The 19,302-nt window shown below is 45.5% G+C and overlaps 2 protein-coding genes across 4 annotated transcripts in view; one reads left to right on the plus strand and one right to left on the minus strand.

Annotated features, from left to right (window-relative positions):
* The window catches only part of SHANK3 (SH3 and multiple ankyrin repeat domains 3), a gene marked incomplete at both ends in the record, with an annotated part of 518,002 nt that overhangs the window by 132,962 nt on the left and 365,738 nt on the right, over nucleotides 1-19,302 (plus strand). The window lies entirely within an intron of this gene.
* LOC308669560 (snaclec coagulation factor IX-binding protein subunit A-like) lies at nucleotides 1,576-11,146 on the minus strand. Of its 3 annotated transcripts, none has more exons than XM_081330326.1 (7): nucleotides 11,044-11,146; nucleotides 9,984-10,117; nucleotides 8,752-8,806; nucleotides 7,006-7,115; nucleotides 5,411-5,557; nucleotides 2,593-2,707; nucleotides 1,576-1,841 (listed from the first exon to the last, which is right to left on the minus strand). In XM_081330326.1, the coding sequence occupies exons 3-7, from the start codon at nucleotides 8,804-8,806 to the stop codon at nucleotides 1,771-1,773; spliced, it is 498 nt and encodes a 165-aa protein (XP_081186452.1). In that variant the 5' UTR covers nucleotides 9,984-10,117; nucleotides 11,044-11,146; the 3' UTR covers nucleotides 1,576-1,770. The 3 variants fall into 3 exon arrangements, with proteins under 3 accessions (XP_081186452.1, XP_081186450.1, XP_081186451.1); XM_081330324.1 differs by having other exon boundaries at nucleotides 8,752-8,814; XM_081330325.1 differs by lacking the exon at nucleotides 11,044-11,146 and having other exon boundaries at nucleotides 8,752-8,814; nucleotides 9,984-10,150.

Consider the following 19,302-nt stretch of genomic DNA (forward strand, 5'->3'; position numbering starts at 1 on the left):
GGGACAGCTAGAGTCTTGGGGAAACACCCAGAGGGAACAGAGGGTGTCCTGGGGAAACACCCAAAAGTGAACCAGCTAGCTACTTCTATTTTCTAGTTTCTTATCTATAGTGTGCCAGAGCTCAGGGGCAAAGTCTTCTGTGTGTCAGCTTTGCTGGGAGAATTGCTTACATAACCAAAATAGGCACAGAAATAAGACATCTTTGCTATTTGGGGCTTTTCGCATTTTTTAGAGAAGCCCGTCTCTGTTCAGCTGAATAAATATGTACTTCTGAAGGCAAATTCTGGTTTCCTGTATTTTGTTATCAAGCAAAACCTCAGAACCTGGACTTCAGCAGAAGCTGGGGCAAGTAAAGGGAGTTCAGGACTTGAACCCAGTTGTCAGCTTTGCAGCTGACAAGCTCGGCATCTTTAACCACTGAGCCCTCACACCCCTAAACTGGATAACTGGACCTGACTAAAGTCTGTGTGTTCACTGGACTTCCCAACCTTCTTACTTTCCTATGCTTTGGGTGATGGTCCCTCACCAGATCTTGGCCATGATCTTAAGCTCATCTGTATCAAAGCCCAAGCATGAAGACCAACATCTTAATGGTTTTATGGACATGGTCTTTGTGGCAGAAGCATGACATCATGACAGGTTTTTATCTCTGGACAGACCTGAGTGGACCTCAAGTTATCAGCCATCAGAGATGGCTTGCAGAGAAGTATCATGCAGCGTTAGGTATCACAATCCAGAAATGTGTAATTGAACAGCCTAATACTTGAGGGTTTATTGATTGTGTGCCTTCAACTCTTAGCAATGAGGTAGATCTCCTCCATGATGATCTCTCCCCACTACCCGATCCTTCAGGCCTTCCAGTATGTACCCTCCAGTATGTACCAATATAACTTTGCCCAAATGCTTGGCTGTTGTTCATCCTCTTCCCTCTCCTTCTACCTTCCCCAGAATTAAACCCTTGTCTGGAGGGCTAGATTTTTGCACAATGTCTACAAAGTAGGATAATTTGACCTTGGACCATAAGCCCCTTTTGCAGGTAGCACCTGTGAGGAATACTAGCCTTGGGGGTTTCCTTTGCACCTTGACCTTTGATCTAGGAACCCTCGGAGCTGATCTGCCATCAGTGGTAAGAGGGGACCTTTTAAGGAAAGGGGCATCCAGGCTTTGCAGCTCAAACACCTCGGAAGAGACACGACTGTGGTCTCACCAGAACCCGCCGGAGGTGCCGATTAACCAGAAGATGACCATCATGAATGCATGACTTTCCTTCCGCTTTTGTTCTTGGTCTGGTTTGCTTCAGCGATCCTCCAGCTACCCACCCTGCATGGACCTTTTTCCACTCCAGGGGGACATTATTTCCACAGATCCATGTTTCTCATCTCATTGATCTCCTATTTCCCTCAGAGAGAAAAGGTGGGAGAGAGGGATGCCAGGAAAGGAGCCGATAAGGTGGCGGGATGTCTTTGCGACCAGAAAGTCAACTGCAGAGACAACACCCTCTTCCCTCTGAGAAGCATTCAGGGAGGGGCCCTGGACCCCCTGGGAGAGAAACGCCAAACTCAAGACAAGGGCAGAGCAACAGACTTTATTATCAAGGGAGGGGCACATTCTTCAGAAAGAGGGGGAGAGAAGCAAGCTCAGAGGACAGAGAGGAACCGACTGCTTGACATTCAGCTGGTCTTTCGGGCAAAGACATTTTGCACATGGAGAAGATGGAAGGTTTCTGTTCAATGGGGAGCCCCCCCCCCGAACTCCATCTTCAGACGTGGCTTAAGAGGGTTTCCATTTGCAGAGGAAAGGCTGTTTGCGGTTACAGTATATATCAACCCATCTCTCATGCCCTGAAAAAAAGGAACACGGGTGGTGATCACCTTTGGAGCCCAATATGCCATAGGATTGGGCTACTTGCAGACCATCTGTTCTCAAGTATTTCTGCCTGCCCCACGTCCACTCACGGGTGGTGTCAAGTGCAAACAGCTTCCACACGCAAGAATCTAGTCAACTAATGGTCAAAGCTAAATCGGCACTAGATAAGGGTCAAGAGAATTCAGGGGGACTGGACTTAGGTCTCTCGTGGCAACACAAAGACCTCAAACAGATGACATGTTTAACTCCGCCTTCCAGCTCCTCTTCTACAAGGGGGGTGCATGCTGCAGTTCCCTCATTGAAGCCTTGTCATCTGGTGGGATCTAGGAAGGATCCCTTTTCCGTGGCTCCCTCCCTGCTCTAGAACAATCTCTCTACTGGGCTAGAGCAGACTCAGCTCTTTCATCAAGGGAGTTAAGGTCTTCCTCAAGCGTTTGGGTCTCTGCTTGGGGGATCCTGGGAATGGCCAGGTAAATATAAATGTTTGAAATAAAATCAGGCATTGACAAAGCTCTCTCCTGCCTTCCCTTCCCCATCTTCCCTTCCCCTCCCTTCCCCATCTTCCCTTCCCCTCCTTTCCTGCCTTCCCTTCCCTTCCCCATCTTCCCTTCCCCATCCCTTCCCGTCTTCCCTTCCCTTCCCTGTCTTCCCTCCCCTTCACTGCTTTCCCGGGATTACAGAGGCAAACTGCAGCCACACTAAGGAACGACGGCTTCTCATACTGACCAGTTGCAGAAGAGAGACCGACGCAAGCCTCATGGTTTAACAAAATGTCGGGTTCACCATAGCTCCAGCTTTTATACGTGGATCGTGTCCCATCAGTCCAGCGCCATCCAGTTTGCTGTGCAATGCAGAATAAAGCGCATTGAGGTGGGTGAATGGGGAACACGGGGGAAGATGATTAAAAAAAATTAAATTCCAATTCTAATTTAGGTCAAATTAATTTAAAGGGGGAAGTCCTGCTAATTAGGCTTTTGTGCAAGCAAGCACCACACGGACGTTACCCTAAGTTTGGGTAGGCAACCTTGGCTCTTTTATGACTTGTGGACTTCGATACCCAGAATTCCTGAACCAGCCATGCTGACTCAGGAATTCTGGGAGTTGAAGTCCACGAGTCATAAAAGAGCCACGGTTTCCCACTCCTGCCCTAAGACAGCAAAGGAAACACCCAATGCTCTAACTCACCCGGGGACAGCTAGAGTCTTGGGGAAACACCCAGAGCGAACAGAGGGTGTATTGGGGAAACACCCAAAAGGGAACAGGCTAGCTCAGGGGTAGGCCACCTCGGCTCTTTTGTGACTCGTGGACTTCAACTCCCAGGATTCCTGAGCCAGCCGTGCTGAGGGGAAAGGGAGAGGTTTCCAAGCTGAGTCATGCCGGCTCAGGAATTCTGGGAGTTGAAGTCCACGAGTCACAAAAGAGCCGAGGTTGCCTACCCCTGCTTTCTATTTTCTTATCTATAGTGTGCCAGGGCTAAGGGGCGAAGTCTTAATCTTCTGTGTTAGCTTTGCGGAGTGAATTGCTGACATAACCAAAATAGGCACAGAAATAAGACATCTTTGCTATTTGGGGCTTTTCATCTTTTTAGAGAAGCCCGTCTCTGTTCAGCTGAATAAATACCTACTTTTAAAGGCAAATTCTGATTTCCTGTATTTTGTTATCAAGCAAAACCTCACAACCTGCACATCAATTCTTTCGATTGTCCCAGGAAAGAGACCCAGTTAGGCCCTTTGGATGCAAGAAGCGGCATATAAGTGCATAAGGGCGATTGCGGTGCACAGAATCCAAGGTTCCTGGGGCTATAAAGATCCCCGGGCCTTTGAGTCCAGCGGCCTGCTCAGTGCACGAATCCAACCTAAAACACATTTAGTCCTCGCCTTATGACCGCAACGGAGCCCAAACTTTCTGTTGCTAAGAGACAAACTTCTTAAGTGACTTTTGCCCCATTTTACGACTTTTCTTGCCCGATTTGTTGAGTGAATCCCTGCAGGTGTTAAATTAGTAACACCGTTGTTACGTGAACAGTGGCGTAGCGTGGGGGGTGCAGGGGGGGCCGGCCGCACCGGGCGCAACATCTGGGGGGGGCGCCCATTAAGCTCGCCGGAGGGGGACGATTCCGCTTCGCCGAGGGTCGGTGGTAGTGGGGGGACGGCAGCCGGTCAAGCCCGGCAACGCGTCCGATCCCGCCGCGTTGGGACGGGGCAAAGAGAAGAGCAGCGCCGCTGCCGCCCTTTCCGTGCCGGATTCACACCCGGGGCCAAAAAAAAACAAAAAACAAACAAAAAAAACAAAGGCGCCAAGGAGGGCCCGCTCAGCGGCGCTTCGGAAGGCCCGAGTGGGCTCTGCCGCTTCGTCTCCGCGATCGCGCGCGAAGCCAAGCTGGGGATGGAGGCAGCCGGCAAAGGCTCGGCTTACGAGCCTCGCGGAAGATCAGCCACCCACTCGCGGGAGGGGCGGAGCGGGACGCCGCAGTGTCCACGTGGCTCCGCGCCGTGGTTAATCCCCGCTGCACCTGCGGCTGCCATGGCGGGGGAAAAGGAACGGCGGGTTAAGTTTTCGAGGGACGAGTTACTCGCCTTTTTTTTATTTCCCTCCACCCCACCCCACCCCACCCCACCCCGCTCGCTTCTTTTTCCCCAGGGAATCTGAAGCTACTTTGCGCACATCAAAAGCCTTGAGTATTTGCGGCTGAACTCTGAAAATCGCTGACCCGAAGGCAGCCCTCTCAAAGCACCAATCCAAACGGAAGCGGGGGGGGGGCAGAGATTCATTCGCCCCGACCCACCTTTATTCAGGGAGGCGTGCATCACACGCCATTTTTTTTTATTTAGGGTTTTGATGAACACACGACAAGGGCAGCAATAGTCGTCCCTGGCATTCCTTTAAGCCAGTGGTGTAGCGTGGGGGGGTGCAGGGGGGGCCGGGCGCAACATCTGGAGGGGCGCATTAGATGCATTTTACTTTAATTACATCAGTATTTTCATAACAAACAATACATGTGCTTAGGGGGTAAGGGTTTCTTTAACTAATCTGGTGGAAGAGACTCGAGTGTTAAAATCCACGGGTTAGGGGGTGCAAATTACTTGCCTTGCCCCGGGTGCTGACAACCCACGCTACGCCACTGTACGTGAATCTTGCTTTTCCTTGTCAGAAGGTCACAAAAGGGGATCACGTGACCCCGGGACACTGCGACCGTCATAAATGTGAGCCAGTTCTCAAGCATCCGAAGGTAAATCACGTGACCCTGGGGATGCTGCAACCGTTATGTGTGTGAAAAAAGTCATAAGTCATTTTTTTCAGTGCCTTCGTAACTTTGAACAGTCGCTAAACGAACTGTTGCGTCAGGAGCAGCAATGGGATGGTGCTTAGATACAACACCACACAGTCTATCTCTAACCCTTTAACATGGGACAAGACCAGCACCAGGGGACGGAGATGGAACAAGGAGGCTGGGCTAGTCAAGGATGGTGTAAATCACGACTCAGGGAACAGCTAAATGGAAACAGTCGGTGGTTGCTCAAAGCCAGGAGGACCAAAGACTCACCAAACTGGACCCTGCATCTCGTCGGAGTCCAATCCAGACGCATTTACCCTCCAGGTTTTCTTTAGTGACGTAGGCACCGACGCTTTTGATCTGCTTGTCTTTTGTCAGAGATGCTAAATGGCCTTTCCATTTGAACTGACACTCTTCCTGCAAAGAGAGAAGAACCAAAAATATCTCAGCACCAACAAACCAGGTTGTCCATTGGAGGTCTGCTACGATCCAGGCTTACCAACCCGGGAGGGGGGGTTGTGGTTGTGTGTCTTGCAGTCTGGGCAGACCAGGTCCTCCCAACTAGGTTCCTGCCATTGAAGTTCTCCTAAGAGGGGCTGCAGATGCGAGCATGACTTTCTTGCCCAACAAGGAAAAATAAAGAAAAAATATATTGGGGAAATGGCTCTCTGGCTTCGGAGCGAGGTGTGAAAGTGGTGTCAGAAGTGGGATACACACACAAAAGTGGGACATCCAAACCAGGTGTGGGAGGGAGAGAGAAGAGGGAAGGAGGTGTGTCTTTGTGTGTGGAAATAAAGAGACACCCTGAGACACAAGGGCCCACTTTAAAATCGCATGGCTTGAACCTTTGAAGGTACAGCAGTCCTCGTTTAACAACCACAACTGGAACCAGCAACTCAGTCATTCAGCGAAGCGGTTACTAAGTCAACTGCAACTGTCATAAATGTGAGGATTGGCCATAAAGATATCTTTTCATCACTGTCCTAACTGTGATTGGTTGCTGAGTGAGGAACCCCTGTTAACCCTGTGATTGTTGGCCTTGTTCCCACAACATAGACAAGACAGTAGCTGAGCTGCACAACCGGAGTACCTTAGGGAACACCTGCTGCCGGCGTCAACTTCCCTCCGCCCTGTGCGTTCCCACAGAGAGGGCCTCCTCAGGGTGCCACCGGTCAGAGAATGTAGATTGGTGGCCCCCAGGGGGAGGTCTTTCTCTGTGGGCGCCCCGGAGCTATGGAACCAGTTACCGGTTGAGCTCTGGACGGCGCCCGATCTTCACTCCTTTCGCCGCGATCTGAAAACATACCTGTTCGAACAAGCCGGCCTGGCCTGAGGGGGGATTGGTGGGGTTTTACTATCATTTTATTGGGGTTTTATTAATGTATTTATTGTTTTTATGGGCATGTATTTAATTACTTTTTAATTTTTGTAGCTTTGTGTTTTATTCTTGCCCTGTACACCGCCCTGAGTCCTTCGGGAGAAGGGCGGTATAGAAATATTAATAAATGAAATTAAATTAAATTAAATTAAATTATTAAATCACACAACACCCAATCCCATTTAAATTTAGCAGGAGGATGACTTATTCCAGTTCTGCTTCCTTTAATGAATTTTACTCGGACATTGAAGTGAAGCCAGCCCATGAATCCTGTTCAGAGTTATTATCGAGGTAGTAAACTGAAGGGAATTCTAGAGAATTACTAAGGAATTTTATTTTACTCTTTCTTTTAGACTTCTATCTTTTTTTCTAAGGGAGAGTCATTAAAAAAATGAGATGAACTTTTTGGCATTATAAAGTTTGGAAAAACTCTGGGCCAACTTAAGGGAATCCTTCCCACTCAGGTGAGTTACCTCAGATGGCTTACCTCAGCATCACGAAAGGTGAACTGATCTTCGTAGAACTTGTAGCATTGCCACTCGCTTCCGTCTTTATAGGCAAAGGTGCCAGCAGGACAGACAGTCCGAACACTTGGAGCTGCTCAGGAAACAGAATAAAAATGGACTTTTTCCTCACGGACACCAACAAGGTAGAGAAATCCTTAAGCAAAACAGAAATATGTACCGTATTTTCAGGCGTATAAGACGACTGGGCATATAAGTCGACCCCCTACATTTCCTGTTAAATTATAGGGTTTGGGCTATACTCGCCATATAAGACTACCCCTCTTCCAACGCACACCAAATAAAAATTAAAAAACATCAGATTTGATTTTAATATGGTAATTTTAATTCAAATGCTTATGACATGCAGGTACTTAGTAGGAAAACTGTCACTTATAAACATAAGGCTGTTTGTCATCAAACATGTAAACATAAAACAGTGCAAGTGGATTAAACTTTTCCTAATTCGCTCTAAAGCTTTCCCTGCGCAAACCAAATGGGAGATCCGCTCCAGGTTTTCCAGCCAGTCCGCCCAGTTCCTGAGTCAAATGTGTCCTTAGAGCTAAGCAGCTGCTCTGACTGCTGCATTCCCCACCTGCCTTTCAAGTTGGGATAGACTACAGCTGCTCTTCAACTTTAGAAGGAAAGACACCCAGACCCCAGCCTGTAAAAAATCACAGACTGCAGCTTCTTCTCCAATTGGTCCCGCTTTCCCTGCGCAGACCAAATGGGAGATCCGTTCCAGGTTTTCCAGCCAGCCCTGTCCCTAAAGCTTCAGCACCCGGGTATAAGACGACCCCTGACTTTTGAGAAGATTTTCATGGGTTAAAATTCGTCTTATACGCCAGAAAATACGGTAACTCCTCTATAAGCATTCCAGAGAAGAAAAAGATTTTATTCCATGAAGATAAGCTGGAAGAAGTGACTTAAACTCAACGAGTCAATTGGAATTAAGGTGGATTTTTATCAGTTTGAAATTTGTAATTCAAAGAAGGTATTAATGCAAAATGGATTTGAAAATGCATTTTTCCCTTTATATATAACAAGTCATTCCTAAAGCTTGTCAAATATTATTGAAAGTGTACTTGAAAGTATCTATGTTAAGAGAAAGTTAAAGAAAAAGATGTATTAGCTTAAAGAGAAATTTAGAGTTTTAAAATGGATTTTAAAAAGTATTTTTTTTTCCCTTTAAGGTTGAAGAATTTGAAAGAATATATTGAATTTTGTTAATATAAATGGGGATAGTTTATAAAGATTATTAAATGCAAACAGAAATATATATTATTTCCACAGCAAGGAAGAGAAAGCAGAAATGATTAAATTGATTGCTTAAGACAAGAAAATATTTAATTATGTTTTTTATTTGGGCATCACTTCTGGATGTTGTGCTTGTGATGAAAAAAAAATGAAACTGGTTTTGCCGATTAGATCGATTTCTTGTTGTTATAGAAATGGCTGGTTATATACGAATGAGTAAAAGTAAAAGGTTGAGGCTGTCATGCTGTCTTATGCCAGGGGTCTTCAAACTTGGCAACTTTAAGACTTGTGGATTTCAACTCCCAGAATTCCTCAGCCAGCCCTCGCTGGCTGAGGAATTCTGGGAGTTGAAGTCCACAAGTCTTAAAGTTGCCCTGTTTGAAGACCCCTGTCTTATGCAATGCTAAAAAGAGTTGGAAGTTAAGATTTTTTTTTCCCTTGTAGTTCCTATTGGAGTGCTGGCAACAACTTACCTGCCCAGGTAAGGCTGGCCAAGATACCAAAGATGGAGCAAGTGATGAGCAACATCTCCAGACCTGAGGAGAGAAGCAGAAGTTGAGAAGAACCCTCAAGGTCCTCCACCCAAACCAGGGCACCCTCTTTTGGGTGTCCCTCCGCAGAAGGAAGAACCCAGCACTCATCTCAGCCGTGAACCCTGCCTGTTTGTCTCCGGATTGCAGCCCCCTCCCCTCCCCAGTACTACCCTGAGCAATTGGTAGAGACCCCAGTTTGCCAGGAATCCCAGCCTGTAATTCTCAAAATGTTGATTCGGAGCTTCTGCTTCCTGTAGTTTGTCCCTCCCAGAGTGGCCATTAAGATCTGGGTCATAGTTGGAGAAAGAAAGAAAGAAAGAAAGAAAGAAAGAAAGAAAGAAAGAAAGAAAGAAAGAAAGAAAGAAAGAAAGAAAGAAAGAAAGAAAGAAAGAAAGAAAGAAAGAAAGAAAGAAAGAAAGAAAGAAAGAAAGAAAGAAAGAAAGAAAGAAAGAAGGAAAGAAAGAAAGAAAGAAAGAAAGAAGAAAGAAAGAAAGGAAAGAAAGAAAGAAAGAAAGAAAGAAGGAAAGAAAGAAAGAAAGAAAGAAAGATAGAAAGAAAGAAAGAAGAGAGAGAGTGAGAGAGAGAGAGGGAGGGAGAGAGGGAGACAGAGAGAGAGGAAGGAAGGAAGGAAGGAAGGAAGGAAGGAAGGAAGGAAGGAAGGAAGGAAGGAAGGAAGAAAGAGAGAAAGAAAGAAAGAAAAAGAAAGAAAGAAGAAAGAAAGAAAGAAAGAAAGAAAGAAAGAAAGAAAGAAAGAAAGAAAGAAAGAAAGAAAGAAAGAAGAGAGAGTGAGAGAGAGAGGGAGGGAGAGAGGGAGACAGAGAGAGAGGAAGGAAGGAAGGAAGGAAGGAAGGAAGGAAGGAAGGAAGGAAGGAAGGAAGGAAGGAAGGAAGGAAGGAAGGAAGGAAGGAAGGAAGGGAGAGAGAGAGAAAGAAAGAAAGAAAGAAAGAAAGAAAGAAAGAAAGAAAGAAAGAAAGAAAGAAAGAAAGAAAGAAAGAAAGAAAGAAAGAAAGAATCAAAAGGGAGGAAAGGCTAAAGGGAAATAGAACAGAAAAAAAAGAAGGTAGGAAGAAGCAGCTTCCGATATTCTTCACAGCTGTTATAAATACGAATACGTTGCCATCTCTCTCTCTAAAGTCCCATCCCGCTACCCTTCTTTCTACAACAGCTCTCACCTTCGAAGGGGGATCCAAGCTGAGAGAAGAATCGTCTCTAAAACCACCAGTGGTCCCTTTTCCAGCTTATATACCAGAGTTCACAGGGCAAGATCAGGTGATCCAATTTCGGGAACCCAGATGTCATCCGCCTCCTGAGAAAGGCAGAGGAGCCCGTCACTCAGCTGTTCTCTCAGCCAACCGCAAACGCATCGCTAAGAATCCATCAAAGATATTTGATCAGAGACAATGATTGCAATGATTTATGGCGGATCAAAAGCCATTGTGGAGTTTTTGCGCGTAAAAGACGATAGCAGATTGTAAACAGAGAGCTAACTCTAAAGTTCAGTTTTCTTGCTGGTTTTACAAGTTAATGGTTTTTGCGATTATTATTATTTTTTACAGTAAATAGATAGTAGGTCAAATTAGCTGGCCAAAGAGGGTTGTAGAAGTTTATGAAGTGTAAAGCTGTTTTGCAAGGGAGGGGAATTATTGTTTAAATATATTTATCAGTCTTCAACTAGGGGAGACAGTTTATGCGTAGGCTTTTAATTATTTTTTTAATGCATATTTTCTTTTAATCCTGTCCAGTTTTGCTTTGTTTTTGTTTTCTATTGAAGTTTGTATTTTAACTTTGGAGTAAAATTTTAAAAAAAATAATTAGAAAAAAGGAAATCGCAAAGTCTTGGGTTGTTTTCTGGACTGAATTTATCCTAGAATTTCCTCCTTTGATATGAACTCTCATAAAATGACGATATGACCTCTCCTAGTAACTATGATTATTATCTATGACCTATTACTTGTTCTTTATATGTACACTGTGAGCTTCTGCACCGGAGATAACTTCCTTGTGTGTCCGATCACACTTGGCCGATAAAGAATTCCATTCCATTCCATTCTGTAATAATAACCATATCCTAGATTGGAGCCAAACAACCAAGAACAGCCTGTCATAAAATAATAAAACCACATAACCATCTCGGGTGTCTAAATCCAACCAGGATGTGCTTTTTACAATGTTTTAAATTTTTTATGGCGTTTTTATGACTACGCATCTCTCTGTGTATACATGCGTGCTTGCCTTCGCTTTATCCCATTAAGGCATCTGCTTGACCACGATGAGCATACGTGGGCTGCAGAAGTGATGGTCTGACCTGACATCAGGATCTTCTTAGGCACCACTTTATAATGGCTTGGTAAGACCACGCTGGGAATGTTGCATCCAGTTTTGGTTGCCATGATATAAAAAAGATCTTGAGACTCTGGAAAGAGAGCAGAGAAGAGCAACAAAGAGGATGAGGGGCTGAAGGCTGAAACATACGAAGCGCAGATGCAGGAACGGGGTATGGCCAGTCTAGAGAAAAGAAGGACTAGGGGGTGACGTGATAGCAGTCTTCCAGTATTTGAGGCGCTGCCACAAAGAGGAGGGGCTCAACTTATTTTCCAAAGGACCAGAAGACAAGAAACAATGGATGGAAACTAATCAAGGAGAGAAGCAACCTAGACCAGGTCCAGGTTGACTCAGCCTTCCATCCTTCCGAGGTGGGTAAAATGAGGACCCAGATTGTTGGGGGCAAAAGGCTGAGTCTGTAAACCGCTTAGGGAGGGCTATAAAGCACTATGAAGTCTAAGCGTTGTCATTACTACTATGCAGGAGCATCTTTCCTATAAATATTACCGGTCTCTATATCTCAAATTGTAGCTACCACAAGTGCCGTTTCTAGGCTCTTGAGTAAACTTTTTTTACTCTTCAAGAAGCATGTCCACCGTAATTCTTACGCAATCCTGGCTCAGATCAGACCAGAATTTTCTTCTAATGTGACATTCAAAAAGACTACTAAATATATATATATATATATATATTTCTATTGGGAAGTATAGCTGGACTTTGATTTAAGGTCTCTTCTTAAAAACTTCCAGAAGACAAAGAAGACAAAGCTAAGTCCTTCAAAAACTTGGGGGAAGTAACTATGGGTTGGGAAGGGGCCCCTGCTGCATTTATGCAACTGATAAATCAAGTGCTCCATGAAATAATAATAATAATAATAATAATAATAATAATAATAATAATAATAATAATAATAATAATAATAATAATAATAATAATAGTTGGAAGGGACCTTGGAGGTCTTCTAGCCCAACCCCCTGCTCAGGAAGGAGACCCTGTGCCATTTCAGACCAATGGCTGTCCAATCTCTTCTTAAAAACTTCCAGTGTTGGAGCATTCACCGCTTCTGGAGGCAGGTTGTTCCACTGGTTAATTGTTCTGTCGGGAAGTTTCTCCTTAGTTCTAGGTTGCTTCTCTCCTTGATTAGTTTCCATCCGTTGCTTCTTGTCCTGCTTTCAGGTGCTTTGGAGAACAGCTTGGCTCCCTCTTCTTTGTGGCGGCCCCTGAGATACTGGAAGACTGCTATCATGTCCCCCCTGGTCCTTCTCCTCGTTTAACTTGTTGTTGTTGTTAGCTGCAAAGTCGTGTCCAACCCATCGCCACCCTATGGACAACATTCCTCCAGACCTTCTTGTCCTCTACCATCCTCTGGAGTCCATTTAAGCTCATGCCTACTGCTTCAGTGATTTCATCCAGCCACCTCATTCTCTGTCGTCCCCTTCTTCTCTTGCCCTCCATCTTTCCCAGCATGAGGCTCTTCTCCAGTGAGTCCTTCCTTCTCATTAGGTGGCCAAAGGATTTGAGTTTTAGCTTCAGGATCTGGCCTTCTAAAGAGCAGTCAGGGTTGATCTCCTCTAGGACTGACCGTTTTGATCGCCTTGCAGTCCAAGGGACTCGCAGGAGTCTTCTCCAGCACCGTAGTTTACAGGCCTCAATTCTTTGGTGCTCAGCCTTTTTTATGGTCCAACTCGTTAAACTAGACATATCCAATTCCAGCAACCATTCCTTGTATGTTTTAGCCTCTAATCATCTTTGTTGCTCTTCTCTGTACTCTTTCTAGAGTCTCAACATCTTTTTTACATCGTGGTGACCAAAACTGAATGCAGGATTCCAAGTGTGGCCTTACCAAGGCCTTGTAAAGTGGTATTAGTACTTCACTTGATCTTGATTCTATCCCTCTGTTAATGCAGCCTAGCACTGTGTTGGCTTTTTTGGCAGCTGCAGCACACTGCTGGCTCATATTGAAGTGATTGTCTACTAGGACTCCGAGATCCCTCTCACAGTTACTATTATTGAGCAAGGTACCCCCTATAATATACCTGTACATTTGGTTTTTCTTGCCTAAATGCAGAAACTTACTTTTTTCACCACTGAATTTCATTTTGTTAGATAGTGCCCAGTGTTCAAGTCTGTCCAGATCCTCCTGTATCTTAACCCTGTCTTCTGGAGTGTTGGCTATTCCTGCCAGCTTGGTGTCATCTGCAAATTTGATGAGTTCCCCATCTATCCCCTTGTCCAAATTGTTGATGAAGATGTTGAAGAGCACCAGGCCCAGAACAGAGCCCTGGGGCACCCCACTACACACTTCCCTCCATGTAGATGCGGTTCCATTGAGGACCACACACCGACTACGGCCTGTCAGCCAGCTACGAATCCATCTGTTGGTGATGCTGTTTAACCCACATTTTTCTATCTTATCAAGTAGTAGGTTGTGATCTACTTTATCAAATGCCTTACTGAAGTCCAAGTAAATTATATCTACAGCATTCCTCTGGTCCACTAATTTTGTCACTTGGTCAAAGAATGCGATAAGATTTGTCTGGCATGATCTGTTTTTGGCAAACCCATGTTGGCTTTTAGTAATGACTTTGTTTGCCTCTAGGTATTCGTTGATTCATTGTTTGATTATCTTTTCCAGAATCTTCCCGGGTGTTCAGGTCAGGCTGATAGGTCTGTAGTTTCCTGGATCTATTTTCCCCCCTTTTTTGAAGATGGGAACTACATCAGCTCTCTTCCAGTCCTCTGGTAGTTCCCCAGTGCTCCAGGATCTTTGAAAAATATAGTTCAGTGGTTCTGAGATCACGTCTGCCAGTTCCTTGAGAACCGTGGGGTGTAATCCATCTGGTCCTGCTGATTTGAACTCGTCTAAGCTGGACAGGTGCTCACTTACCATTTTCTTGCCTATCTTTACTTGTGTTTCTATTCTGTTTTTATGGCACCAGGATGCCTGGTTCAAAGATAATAGGTCTATATTGACTTTAAGAGGGGGATTAGCTTGTAAAGGCTCTAAGTTATACCTCCCAGAAAGCCTCAGACTCCAGATGTTGCAACGGAGTCATGACGCTAAGCAAGCAGGTCACTTTGGATTTTTAAAAACATTGCATCTAGTGCAGAGGCAATTCTGGTGGTCAAAAATGAAAAAAGACATAGAGAGTTATGTAAAAAGTTGTGCCACTTGTGCTATCGTGAAGAAGTGTCCTGGAAAAATCCCAGGATTATTACAGTAAGTGGCCAACACCTCTCAGCCTTGGGAGGAGATAGTCATGGATTTTATAGTAGAATTACCTGGGAGCAAGGGAAACACTGTGATATGGACTGTGATAGATTTATTTCCCAAACAGGCACCTTTCATCGCTTGCTTGGGACTTCCTTCTGCCCAGAAATGAACCAAACTGTTTTTGCAGTACGTGTACCGGCTCCATGGTGCCCCAAAGTGGATTATCTCTGACAGAGGGGTGCAGTTTACTGCAAAATTTTGGAGGGAGTTTGTTAAACTGATGGGGTCCTCCCAGGGGCCTTCACCTGCTTTTCATCCAAATACTTATGGTGCCACTGAAAAAGCTAACGCAACAGCGGGACAGCATTTCAGATGGTATGTGAATTGCCAGCAGTCGAATTGGGCTGACCTTTTACCTTTTGCAGAGGTAGCCTACAGTAATAGTGTGCACAGTAATACTGGTCTCACCCCATGCAAAATAGTGATGGGTAGAGATTTTGTGCCCATGCCTGAGTTCCCACAGGAGCCACCAACTCCCCAGACCTTGGACCGATGGGTGACATCTTTCCATGGGGTTTGGGTGAACGTGAAGAAAGGATTGGCTAAGGTTTACAAGGAACAAGCAGACAAACCCTTTTTTATGTCGGACAATTAGTTTATCTTTCAGCGAAATATCTACGGTTAAAATTTCCCAGCAAGAAACTGGGTCTGAAGTTCCCTGGCCCCATTAACAGGATCATAAACCCTGTGTCGGTGGAATTAAAACTTCCGCGATTGTTGGGGAAAGTCCATCCTGTGTTTAATTGCAGTCTTTTAAAACCGGTGTCAGAATCCACCTTAAGACCTATTCCAAAAGAGCCGCCTGGTCCAGGGGTGGTGGAGGGAAGAGACCCATTATGACGTCAAACCTATTCTGGACTCTTGCTTGCACAAGGCAAAAGTGGGATATCTTGTCCCCTTTCAGAGGCTACGTGGGTGAAATGTACCAATGTGAAGGCAGATAGGCCTTCGCAAGAGCCTTGGTGGAGCAGTGGGCTAATGCCTCCTTAAGTAACACCAGCTGCCTGCAATTAGTGCAGGTTCGCCTCCCACCAGGCTCAAGGTTGACTCAGCCTTCCATCCTTCCGAGGTAGGTAAAATGAGGACCCAGATTGTTGGGGGCAACAAGCTGACTTTGTAATAATGCTGTGGGGGGGGGGGCAAAGCCCTAATAAGCAGGTATATACATAGGATGAAGGCTATTGCTAAGCACATTGTGCTTTAGATTGTAAGCCGCCCTGAGTCTTTGGAGAAGGGCGGGATATAAATGGGATTAAAATAAAAAAAAATAATAAAAAATATATATGATAAGTACCCTCACAAGCCCTGAGGGGACGGATAACCTGATTTCTGTTCCCCCTGCAGGAGATTTTTTTCTTTCTGAATGGAGCTGACCATCAACTTTAGAATGAGCATGGCTGCAGCCATCTTTCTTGTCCTTCTTCTTCCTAGTTGCTGCATAGCATGGAGGGAGGGGGTTTGCCAGGTGTTGCGCTAAACAAAACAGACTTTCTCTCTCGTGGGAACCAAGGTCATCGGCTGTTCCCGAGACTGCAGGCTGGGTGCTTCATGCAAAACCCGCCAACAAGCTGAATGGGGAAACATAGTTGTTGGCATAGCAATAGAGGTGGGATTTCTTAACTTTGTACTGGGGAATCGTTATGCATCTCTTCAGACTTGGTTTCACTTTTGAAGTGCCAATACTCTGTATCAATAAACACATTCTTTGAGGAATTTGCAAGCCTCGGAGTTCTGCTTTATTTGTCTCTGTCGATCGAATCCATGACACACAGGGCATAAAGAGGCCCTAGTTCAAGGGTAGGCAACCTTGGCTCTTTTATGACTCATGGACTTCAACTCCCAGAATTCCTGAGCCAGCATGGGGGAACTGTGGCCCACTCATGACTTGTGGACTTCAACTCCCAGAATTCCTGAGCCAGCCTGGGGGAACTGTGGCCCCTTCATGATTTGTGGACTTCTACTCCCAGAATTCCTGAGCCAGCATGGGGGAACTGTGGCCCCATGACTCGTGGACTTCAACTCCCAGAATTCCTGAGCCAGCATGGGAGAACTGTGGCCTCCTCATGACTCCTGGACTTCAACTCCCAGAATTCCTGAGCCAGCATGGGGGAACTATGGCCCCTTCATGACTCGTGGACTTCAACTCCCAGAATTCCTGAGCCAGCATGGGGGAACTACAGTCTCCTCATGACTCGTGGACTTCAACTCCCAGAATTCCTGAGCCAGCATGGGGGAACTGTGGCCCCCTCATGACTGGTGGACTTCAACTCCCAGAATTCCTGAGCCAGCATGGGAGAACTGTGGCCTCCTCATGACTCATGGACTTCAACTCCCAGAATTCCTGAGCCAGCATGGGAGAACTGTGGCCTCCTCATGACTCGTGGACTTCAACTCCCAGAATTCCTGAGCCAGCATGGGGGAACTATGGCCCCTTCATGACTCGTGGACTTCAACTCCCAGAATTCCTGAGCCAGCATGGCTCAGCTTGGAAACCTCTCCCTTTCCTCTCAGCATGGCTGGCTCAGGAATTCTGGGAGTTGAAGTCCACGAGTCATAAAAGAGCCAAGGTTGCCTACCCCTTGCCTAGTTGTTCATCTCTGTTCTATGCTGTTGGGTTTCATTAAGTTCTTACCTTGCTAAGCCAGGAGACCTTAGTCCTCATAGCTGAATTAAAATATGTTCATCTTCAGAGAATACTTGTTACTAATTAGCCGGTTAGTGTCAAGAAGACTTAATTGGCAAAGTTGATCAGGAAGTTTTCCAGCTCTGCTTCTTCGTCGGAGACTTCTGCTGGCACCTTGAAAGAGCCCCCCAGGGAGGCTGCTAATGGGGTGGAATTGGCAGGGGGGAGACGGCACTGTCAACCAGGTTGTTTTTCTGGAAGGATTAAACAAGGTGCAGAGGGAGTTGTTAACTTTCTTGTCACAATCACAGCCCTCAGCTCTCCGGGGCTTCTTGAGTTCTTCCTGGGGGAGATGCCATCCACTTCATTCTTCTCTTATTTGAACATGAAGTTTCTTTAAAAAAAAAAGAAGGGACAAACTTAGGCATTCTCCTGACCAACTTCTTCACCTGCCCCAAGGTGTATCTGTTTCCTAATACACAAAGCTGCAGTTCATTTGCTTTTTGATGTTTGACCACGTAGGTTATTTTAAGAGTCGGCCTTTGGAACCAAAAGCCAGCCTCTCTTTCTTTTTCTTTCTTTCTTTCTTTCTTTCTTTCTTTCTTTCTTTCTTTCTTTCTTTCTTTCTTTTTCTTTCTTTCTTTCTTTTTCTTTCTTTCTTTCTTTCCTTTCTTTCTTTCTTTTCTCTCTCTCTCTCTTTCTTTCTTTCTTTTTCTTTTTCTCTTTCTTTCTTTCTTTCTTTTCTCTCTCTTTCTTTCTTTTTCTTTCTTTCTCTTTCTTTCTTTCTTTCTTTCTTTCTTTCTTTCTTTCTTTCTTTCTTTCTTTCTTTCTTTCTTCCTTCCTTCCTTTTTTCTTTCTTTCTTTCTCTTTTTCTTTCTTTCTTTTTCTTTCCTCCCTCCCTGCCTGCCTGGCTAAACTTCCTTTCCATCTGCCCATTTTTTTCATAAGCAGAGATATTTTAGTGAAGATTGATGGGCACAACTTCGGGAAAATTGCATGGCAACAAGACTTCTATATGCTCATTGTTGGAAGAATGTGGCGATAGCCAGAATGGAAGTGTGCTTGTTGAAGTTGGTGGAGCTGGCTGGGATGGCAAAACTGTCAGCTCTGATTAGAGAAAAGAGACGGGCCGAATTTAATTCCAGTTGGAAGCTCCATCTGAAGTTTGTTCAGGAAACAGAAATCCTGAGAAAACGGATTTGGCACCAGGGACCACCCACACACACTCCTTTCCACCCTGAGCTACAAATATTCTCCTACAGATAGCCGAGGGGGCAGACACAATGAATTCCCACCAGTGGCCAGAAAGGGCTACACAAAAGACAGGCCTGAGGCACCGATCACGGCAGCACAAAACAGGCACTGGGCACCAGACCCACAGAAGCAGGGGTCTCCCACACCAGACAGGATCCAAGGGGCAGGCGACGTAAGGAGGCTTCAGACACTCCAACACAGAGAGGCAAGGTGCAAGATGCAGGCAGGAATAGCACATCCAAGCAGAACCAAGTAGAGAAGCATCTGCACAGAGCATGGGCTAGACCAGGGGTAGGCAACCTTGGCTCTTTTATGAGGTTGTCTACCCCTGGGCTACACCCTCCTAAATCCAGGTGGGAGATCCTATAAAAGGTCATGGAGAACAAGTTGAGATCCTGTGAGCCAGACAGAGAAGCAGGGACTGGCCAATCAAGCAGACATTGCAGTAGTAGAGAAGACCAAAACACAACGATGGTGATAGATGCAGTGGTGCCAGGTGACAGCAGCATCAAGGTGGAGCTGGACAAGCATTGGAGCCTGAAGGGGGAACCGGAGAGGATGTGGAAAGTCAAGGCCAAAGTGGATCCGGTGTGGTAAGAGCACTCGGGGCTGTGACTGTTCCAGAAGAGGTTTTCGAACAGATCCCAGGAATGACATACGACTCTCTGTCCAGGACGGTGCAGTGCCAGGAACAACTTAAGATCCTGACCAGAACCCTCAAATTCCCAGGAGAGGACTCAGGATTGACAAAGACAGACTCCCCATCAATGGGAGAAGGATTTAAAACAACAACAACATGGAATTCTGTGCATCATTTGTTTTTATATAGATAATCTCCAACGCGGTAGAATGGGACCGCTCGACACAGCCAATTCAGCACGGCCAATTCGCTGTAGGACAACTCACCAGGGACAGTTCAACAATTCAATTATTCCAAGTAATTTTAAAAAATATTTTAAAAGAATTACACCAGGGCTCTTCAAACTTGGCAACTTTAAGACTTGTGGCTGGCTGAGGA

Source organism: Vipera berus (genome assembly GCF_964194415.1).
Source record: "Vipera berus genome assembly, chromosome: 6".
NCBI lineage: Eukaryota > Metazoa > Chordata > Lepidosauria > Squamata > Viperidae > Vipera > Vipera berus.

Excerpts from the sequence above, each read along its gene's own strand:
- LOC308669560 (XM_081330326.1), bottom strand. The coding sequence starts at position 8,806 with ATGTTGCTCATCACTTGCTCCATCTTTGGTATCTTGGCCAGCCTTACC. Across the intron at positions 2,708-5,410 it reads GAGATGCAGGGTCCAGTTTG|CAAACTGGATGGCGCTGGAC; the intron begins GTGAGTCTTTGG and ends TGCATTGCACAG. Across the intron at positions 1,842-2,592 it reads CGGTCTCTCTTCTGCAACTG|GGCATGAGAGATGGGTTGAT; the intron begins GTCAGTATGAGA and ends CCTTTTTTTCAG.